At 58.8% G+C, this 9,127-nt stretch overlaps 1 protein-coding gene across 1 annotated transcript; it reads left to right on the top strand.

Moving 5' to 3' along the window:
• Window positions 1-3,516: 3,516 nt before the first annotated feature.
• On the top strand, window positions 3,517-4,612 carry CHLRE_02g142386v5 (uncharacterized protein). The gene is made up of 3 exons (XM_043060154.1): window positions 3,517-3,864; window positions 3,932-4,167; window positions 4,340-4,612. Exons 1-3 carry the CDS (start codon window positions 3,857-3,859, stop codon window positions 4,372-4,374), a joined length of 279 nt encoding a protein of 92 aa, XP_042927910.1. The 5' UTR covers window positions 3,517-3,856; the 3' UTR covers window positions 4,375-4,612.
• The last annotated feature ends 4,515 nt before the right edge of the window (window positions 4,613-9,127 follow it).

Here is a 9,127-nt window from a genome sequence, read left to right as displayed (position 1 = left end):
CCATCGGCCATACTGGGCCACGGTACGCCTCGAACACGGGCTCGCACGACTCGGCCCTCCTCCCTCCTCCCTCCTCCCTCCTCCCTCCTCCCTCCTCCCTCCTCCCTCCTCCCTCCTCCTCTCGCAGTCCCGCCACCCCGCCGTCTTCCAACTAGTCATGTCTGGAACTCCCGCCCCTGTAACTTGGCGTTCTAAGCAGACGCGGCCGCTTGCTGCCGGGCTGCCTCCTCCGGCCGCTTTGCTTGCCGTTGCTTCTCTTCGGTATCATTTTTGGCCCTGTCTAAAATAGAAAAGAAATCATCCACACGCGAAGACCAAAACTACTCGAATGATCGAACCCTGCTCGAGTGGTACTTGAATCTCAGGTAGCGTTCAGCTTTAGTGTGCGTAAGAACAGTATGTATGTGTGCCCCGCTGGGCTGCGACTCGGCTGCCTAGTTCGGCCGCTTCAATCGAAGCTTCGCGTACCCTACCATGCCCCGACGCCAACCGCGCCACACGCGCACATTTGTGCGCCCATCTTCTGCACTACTTTTTCATAGCCCAGGAATCCAGCTGGCCCTGCCCAATAACCGCAACTAAGCCGCTACCTGTGCGGCTAGTCCCCCCTCACACCTCACACCCTCTAAACATCTACACCGCCCTCACACACCCGTGCTAGATACCTACACCTCCCTGCCGGTTTCCGCCCACCGCGCATTCCCTAATCACAGCTATCTACGGGTCCTCTGGAAAGTGTGACGCATCCTATGCGTCGTCGCGGACAGCGCGATTTCGGCCCAACGCATTGACACAACCGAATGATCATAGCTTCTTCTATGCGTGATCTTGGTCCCAGGGCGCGAGAGCGAGTGCAGCGTATGAACGAGGACAGTAACTGCGCTTCATTGTCAGGCGCGAAAATGCACGTAGCGATAACTTACATTGCAGTTAGCAGGTAGCACAGATAAGGTTGTCTGAAAGCACTAGAGCATGAAAATGCAAAGCCAACTCGAGCGACCGATCGCAAAGGCGAAATCTTCCACGTAGTTGACGAGAACACGTATCCATGCATATCGTTGATGTATGCAAAAAATGCACAATTGCGAACGTTGGCGGGAGGTGCCACCTCGGCGACGCCGACCTTCCGGTCCCCCCCCCCCCCCCTCCCCCTCGCCCCCCCACCCTTACTCTGCTTTGTCCTCCGCATGACAGCACAGCATGGCAATGCCGCATGCCCATGTCCTTCGCCAGAGGCTGCACGGTGCTCAAACACCCCCCACCCCCCCACCCCACCCTTTCCCCTGCTGTGTTGTCTGCGTGGCAGAAAAGCAACGCCGCCTGCCCCTATCATGTCCCGCTAGAGCTCGGGTAGCTGGGCTCAGGGGCTAAGTTAGCGGGCCCCGGCCCCCGCAGGGGGCGCGGCGCACCTGTACGTTTCAGAACAGGGGGGTCTTGCCAAGTTGGTAAACACACGGTCCCGGCCCCCGCCGACTGCGCGCAGCCATTATTTAAGCCATCCATTACACGAAGCTATTGTACACAAGGTAGAAGAGGCCCCAGCGACAAAGTTCCGATACCCGACTCAAGTCAGGGAACGTCGATCGCGAAAGTAACTGAGGCTAAACCATATTTCGCGCACTCTAACGCATAGAATGGTGTCCGATGCCTCAAGAAAGACGATTCTTTGGCCGATTTCATCGCACAGGCTGGCGCTGGTCCAAGGTAACTATCAGATACGTAGATTGCTTCAATCTCAGCACTTATGTACCTGTCAGGAGGCCCGTAGGCGTGTAAGCTGCGAGCGCGAGCACATGTCCTTATTAGTGCCGTGTTGGCTGCCCCACAACGTGAGACCTATGAAGCTGAGACTCTGTTATTATTATATTTGCAAAACGTGTAAGGCTGAACGGTTTCGCCGCAAGGGCGAACTTGAACTTACTTCGCGACGTCCAACCGTCCAACGTCCAATGCACAGCCCCGACCCCCCAGCACCGGCACCCAGATCACATTTTACTTATAGTGGAGTCCGTATCTCGCGGTGGGGTACGGTATGACGGGTTTTGTGCGGGGGGGGGGGGGGCAGGGTGCGGGGCCAGGGGTTCGGGGTGTCCAACTCGGCGGTTAGCTGTCGGTTGCACCGAAATTTCTACCCGACCCCCCCTGGAAGTGGGCTTTCCGCGGCGACCATGCCTGAAACCTATAGCTATGATACAGTATAACTTATCTGACTCATTAACAGGCGCCAAGGCCCAGGCTCTCGAACTCGCACTTTCATCAGCGGCCATGCCGCCCAAGGCCGCACGCCCTAGCCCCCGCGCACGCCTCATGACCCCCCAACATGATAACAATAAGTTTGGGGTGATGCGCGCTGGCTGAAATCCACGCGCAGCCCAGTGGAGCGCGAATTGTGTGTTACTACAAGCGCGCGCAGGAAGAACTCCTCGGTTTGGGCTCCTTTTGGCAGCAAACTTCCGCAAACGACGTTATGTCAGCATCATGCTGGTTCCTATGGGCCCTTAATTACAATATCGTGGTTCTTGGGGAAACGTCAACATCTATTGAGGCCTTTAGAAGCGTCCTGAAACTCCCTAAAGTGCACATCGCCATTTGAGCCCACAAATCAGGCATAGAATGATTCGGCCGCTCAAGAAGGTGCACACACCCTGATCGCCGGAACGCCCATCGCGCAAGTTCATCCACACCGAGGGTTTCAAGTGTTCGCCAAAGCGCCAGACCCAGTATACATATGTAATGTAAGGTTCCTATGGGCTACATTTTACGCGGAAGACGCGTTCGACGACAATCATAGTCCCACTGCCTCAGCGAGTCTATACGCGAGCAAACCAACGCTAAAGAATCCTTTGCCAACGATGTTATGCAGCGATATTATGCGTCACTTCTACCATTTCTAGCTGAGCCAAGCGCACGAATGATCACACACGTTTCTGAAGCTTTCTATCGTCGGTAGTTTGCGATGGGCCTCTGATGCTACACAAGGACATACGAATGTGATGGAGTGGCATTGCAATGTCTCGGGGTGACACTTCAAGCTGGGCGAGCGCAGCCAAGCCAAGGAACGGACAAGGAAGCCTGTAGGAACACGCTCTATGATATCACAAAAGCTTGTAATGTGGGAATTAGGAAATGCGGCGACGCGCACGCCTGCCGCTGCTGCGCGCGGGTTTTGGGAGTCCAGAACTGGGCTCTGGTGGCTTCGACAGCGAGCGCGAGCAGCCATGCTAGGTCCTAGCACATAATAAAGCAGCCGCTAAATGGGCTCACAGCGCGCAGGGGCCCTCGCCTGGCGGAACTGAAGCTTGGGGATGGGGTTTCAGACGGAAGCGCTTTCAGACGGACATAGACGTGGTGCCTGGCGCGCTTGAGGATTGTGGTGTACCCTATAGAGTGCCATATGGGGAAAGATGGGGCTTAGATTGCTTTAGTATGGACGGCAGGGTCACATTCCATGTCCCATGTATCCCGAACGGTGCTCGGAAAGCCTGTATGAGCCCACACCGGGTCTCAGAACCTGTAAGCTATGGTCCTGGGGCAGTAGCGGGTGGTCGGCGTGCGCGCCTGGGGCTTTGGGCCAACACCGAGCAATTGAGAATGCGCGACAATCTGACCACGGCTTTAGGGCTACCGCACTGTTTTATATGGGATAAGGGCATCGTGGGTATTGGCTTGGCGCGCTAGGGGCTCAGCCGGCCCACTTCCAGGGGGGGGTCGGGACCAAATGTCGGTGGCAACCGACAGCTAACCGCTGAGTTGGACACCCCGAACCCCTGTGCGGGGCCGAGCTGCGGGCACGCGGGGGGAAGTCCGCGCGCGCCCTCGCAATTTCACAGGGCGTTGGCCCAGCAATTAATCTTACATGAATACGTAAGTATTTAGAAGCTGCGCGGGCGAAAACGAGCGATTTTGCGTCCCTTGGATCCCATTTCCCCAGACTCCAATTCCCCGCCCCCGACCCCGACCCCGCCCCCGACCCCGACCCCGACCCCGACCCCGACCCCGACCCCGACCCCGACCCCGACCCCGACCCCGACCCCGACCCCGACCCCGACCCCGACCCCGACCCCGACCCCGACCCCGACCCCGACCCCGACCCCGACCCCGACCCCGACCCCGACCCCGACCCCGACCCCGACCCCGACCCCGACCCCGACCCCGACCCGGTCACCGGTCCAGGAGGTTGTGTGCACACCAGCATCCGCAGTACCTTTGGTCCAACATTTGTTACGACTCTGGCACTCAGGTCATACTCAGACTTTAGTCGCCACTTCTACACCAGCCTCCTCTCGTGCTCGGCATTTAAACACTGTACATTGCGTCCCCTGTCACTTGACTCCCTTAGGGGCACGCTCCATGGATCGCATGGCGGTCCGTTAGTGGGATTACTGGGCCTCTTTCCAGTCGATTTAGTGGCGCCCCCTTTAGAATGCTCCGCCGCAGTACGGCTGCCTTTGGGATTGCAATACCAACGCTAAATATACCAGGAAACAAATCGGGGCGGAGTAAAGCCGAGGTCGGATTTTGCGACCTGGTCGGGGACTGCCTTTCCCAAGGCGTGACACGCGGCAAACACCCAGCAAGCCAACTGACAGGCCTTCGTCGCAATTAGCCTAAAACAACAAGGTTAGCAAGTATTGAGCATCGCAGAGGAAGAAGCCCACTAAAGTCTGCGCCACTAAATGGCTAAAGTCCGCACTGAGGCCCCCATTGCGAACCCGCCAAACCTCTTTTCGTCTTAATGTGTTTCAACATCATATAAACGTGTAGGTTGTTCCTATTAAGCTGCTGTTTATTCGCTGAAAGCTGAAGCCACACAGCAAATCAACAAGCAAGTTGCTGTCGTCTTTCTAGCACCAATTCCTGGTTCCACGGGCATGGGATAAAAAAAAGCAGGAATATTCAAGGCCGTCCTTTGAGTCGCCCCACAGCGGCCAGCGAGCCGGACGAACCACTGGTTCGCGTCGGCCATCTCGGGTGCCCCGGCCCCTTCCCGTCACAGACTGTGCCCAAACCAATGAACACAACCTATTACATGTGCACAATTCATCGGGGTAAACTAAAGCGAACGCTGGACGTCTTCCGCAGAGACATCATTTCGGGGTTTCGCGCTTAGCCATAAACGGCCGCTATAGCGTGTACATAGCTCACTACAGTATTGATGCTAAGGCGTAACGAATGTGTTGAATTCTGAGGGCATGTCAACATGGAAGCACAAAACACGCGGCTCGAAGCGGCCTACCCCTGGCATATCCCCACGCTCCTCCCTGGTCCGCGGCGCAGTCATAACAGCACGCCGCGTGTAACGTGCAGAGTCATTCAACAGTGCTGGGATGACCCCGACCCAGCCATCCAGCGGTCCCCGCCCGGCATTCCAGCATTCCCGGGTTGGCCCGACCGGGCCATCCAACAGTCCCCGCCGAGCCATCCGGTTGTCCCGCCCAGGCATCCAGCAGTGCTGGGACGGCCCGCTAGGGAAGTGCAACAGTGCTTGGAAACAGGTAGTCCCAACCACTCACAAACAGCCGATTCCCGAAATTCCCACCCACCTTCCGCGCTGAGGTCGGCGCTGAAATCTATGACGCGGTCGTGTCCTCAGCTATGAAGCCTTCGGGCACCGGAACCGCATGGGGCAGGCCGCCGGGGAACTCGCGGCAGCTCGCGGGAGTATGGATGCGGATGTTACAGAGGGGACAGTCCCAGCACCCGAAGACGCCGAGCCATCACATGCTATCAGGGCCCAACCCCGACTTTGCTGCATACCCTCCCGCGGGCAAAGTCCGTGTGACTCCGCGCACAGTGAGTCCTAGCCAAGCCTCAACCCGCCAGAGCCCCACCGCTGTGCCTCAACGCCACAAGCCTAGGCACAGGAGTGCCGGGAAACGTCTAGGCCGCAGGACACACGCACAGCGCCAGGGTTGCACTGTACTAGCCATTTTCTTATAATACGCGTATTAATACGCAGTACACAGCTTTCTAGTACAATACACCATAATTCACTTATAATACGCCGGCGGGCAAGGGTTAGTACGTGCAATAGTACGTCCCATGCAGCTCGGTCCCATCTCGCTCTCCGTGTTCCTCCTTAGTATCCTTCCCTGTATCCTTCTATACATGACCATACTCGAGGTCGTTACAGCTCACTATGCTGTAGGAAACGCATACTTGCGATTAAATGTCGAGACATGAGCGGAGTGACCACAATTGCGCAGCCTGTTTCGCCTACTGTTTTGCCATCAAGTTTATCCATCCAGAGCTCCTTTGCGCGTATCCAATAGGGCAGGCTCGGTTCGCGTATCGCATCGCCCATCGGCACGACCACCGGCCACCGGCACCCGCCGGCGACCCCCACAGCCCCACCCCCCCAACGTACTTTGCGGTGTACTGAGACCCAGGAGAGGCGTACTAGTACTCAATACGTACTAGTACGTACTAGTGCGTACTGAGTACTGTGCAACCCTGCACAGCGCACGCACTAACCAGGGCGCAAGCGTCCAGGTGCTAGAACGGTCGCCCACACGTGCATCCTGCCCACAAACAGAGCCACCAACCACGCACAACCTCTCACGGCGAGGGGGGCGGGGAATCAGCGTCATACGGCAAGCGCAAAAAGATCTCGGTCTGGGTGTGCTGCTTCTCGGTCGGCGGGGCAAGGGGAGGCACGTGGGGAACTTGGTCGCAAAGGGTCGCAAGCCAGGTGCGGATGGGGTCTCGGTGGGATGTGGGTGGGGTCTCGGCCACGGGTCTCGCGCCGGCTCACACTCTTGCACAGGCAGTGTTCTAGGGCCCGATGTGGAGACATGGCGGCTAGGCCATGGAAAAGACATCAGGACTGTCACACGGCATGTAGGGGCGTCCTCCCCGGCCACCAGGAGGGCTCTGGACAGGCCCGAATCAGAAGCAGCCATTCGTATGACACCATTCGTAAGCTTTCGGGTTCACATGCTCAGTCCTGGTGAGCGCGACTTTGTTAGCCAATCAACCACTGCATGTCCGGCGCGGAACGCTCTGAGCCCCAATCCAAAGGCGCAACGTATGTTAAGGAGCAATAATGGGTGGGGTGTTAATGTGTCTAGGCTGAGTCGGGATGTAGGGAATTCGCGCGGTCGCGGCACTGAGTCCGACCGGTTGCAAGGTTTTTCGAAATTTTGAATTGTCACAAATTAAAGGCTAATAAGACAAACCCACAAGTGCATTGCGTAGCAAACTTACGACAAAAACGGAAGCTAAATCCAGAACCTCACGAAAACGCTGGCTTCCATATATGCTCGCAATGGGCACCGCCTTTAAATGATTTTCTTTCCCCGCACTTATAACGGGCACGCCAGGGAACTGCGGAAAACTGTTGAAGACGGGCTTCGGTCTGCACGAGTTCGCGGCTCGTTAATCGCGCTATTGAGGAAGTAGGACAAAACAATGAAATCGCGCTCCTGTGGCGAGCTCGCCAAACGGGCGCGACTTTGGCGGTCTGTGTAACACGGCCTACCCGATGCCATCAAGCCCGGTTCTCCTCGGCGGCTACTCGCGATAGTACTGCATGTGACCCAGGGTCGGTTTCAAAGGTCCATTTTGACCATATACCCTGGCAGCATAACCATGCCGTCACCAACAGCCCGAGATATGAAGGGATGCGCAAACGGGACAGTGTCCCACCCCTTTGGCCTGATACCCAAAGTCACAAACGTCTGGAGACGACCCCAGAAGTCAGCTACGACGGCAAGTCCAATGCTCAGCACCCGGGCCGACGGCAGCTTCGCGCGCGCCGCCAACCCGGCCATAACCACACGCTGCCGACCAAAGTCCAGGGCAGACATAGCAGCGAGACACACCACATTCCACACAGGTGGTGCAAGCCCCGCAGGCGGGCGCACTAACCACAACTCCTCACGAGAGAAGGCACTTAGAGCCTCCTCCGGCAGGAGCCCCATAGCCATCCCCATACTTTCCCGCAGTGACAGCGCAACAGTGCAGTCCCAAAACCAGTGACGCCGGTCCCCATCCTGCATGTCAACCCCACACGCCCAACACGGGTCAACAGCAACGCCTCGCGCCCGCTCGCTAGCATGCCGCGGAAACGCCCAGCAAGCGTTGGCGGCCACACGCCACAGTGCTTCCTTATGATGATTCTCCCATTTCAGCGACCACAAGCGGGCCAAGGTGCACACGAAGGCCCCCGCCGCCAGATCAGCCCCCACCCCCGACACACCCGCATCGCACACATACTGCAAATGCTTAGGCTTCAGGGCGGCTAACTGCGGAGCCATTTGTAGCACGGTCCCCGCCTTCACCGTGTAGGCAGTGAGCAGGATGGGCGGCCCCCCGCACTGCAACCATCCAAGTCCCCGCACCACCCGCTGCACCGACTCCGCCGTAGCACTCACGACGTCGGCCACCGGGAGCGGCAGCGCGGCGGCAGGCCCCCGAGCCAGCTGGGCCGCACGCGCGGCGGCAGCCCAGCCAGCGGGAAGAAGGGCCACCGCCGCCGCAAACCGGTCGGCCGCCTCTTGAGGCGACGCCGGTCCCGGCAGGGGCGACGGCAGGCGCGCCCGCGTGCTGCAGTGCAGCACCCGCCGCCACACAGCAGTCACATACATTTCCGCACACGCTTCACCAGACCGGGAGCCCTCCGCCCAAGGTCGCGTCAATGCCTGCCGCAGTTCGTTCAGGCCGTCATGCGCTGCAACCAGCTGGCCCACACACGCCAGTCCCGGCAGAGCGAACAAATCCGCGAAAGCCACTTCCCACGTGCGGCCGTCCTCACACAGCGCCGGGTTAGCCCACAACGGCACATGACTCACCCACGCGCCCGGCTCGGGCGGCGCCACAAGAGTCACCGCGGGCAATTCAGTCATGGCTTTCAGTAGGCGCGCAAACGGCTTGCCCGCCGGGGTGAGCGGCTTATTTAGCACACGGTCCGCGGCCCCCCGCACCAACAAACGCAGGGGCGTTGCCGCCGGGTGCACCTAGCGCAGCCACGCCGCCGCGACCCGGGTCCACGGGGGCACGTACGGCAGCAGACCACACATACCCAACACACACCGAACCGCGAGACCGGCTTGCCGCGCTTTCACATGCGGCACCAGCGGCAACAGGCCCGCCCCCCCCACCGCCGGAGGCAGTTGCATAAGTTCAA

This window comes from Chlamydomonas reinhardtii, chromosome 2, assembly GCF_000002595.2.
Source record: "Chlamydomonas reinhardtii strain CC-503 cw92 mt+ chromosome 2, whole genome shotgun sequence".
In the NCBI taxonomy this organism is placed as follows: Eukaryota; Viridiplantae; Chlorophyta; class Chlorophyceae; order Chlamydomonadales; family Chlamydomonadaceae; genus Chlamydomonas; species Chlamydomonas reinhardtii.
This window is presented reverse-complemented; position numbering and strand designations above follow the sequence as displayed.

What these genes read in the sequence shown, in the direction of transcription:
- CHLRE_02g142386v5 (XM_043060154.1), top strand. An exon ending in CGACCCCGACCCGGTCACCG is followed by an intron (nt 4,168 to 4,339) that starts GTCCAGGAGGTT and finishes TGACTCCCTTAG; the next exon opens with GGGCACGCTCCATGGATCGC.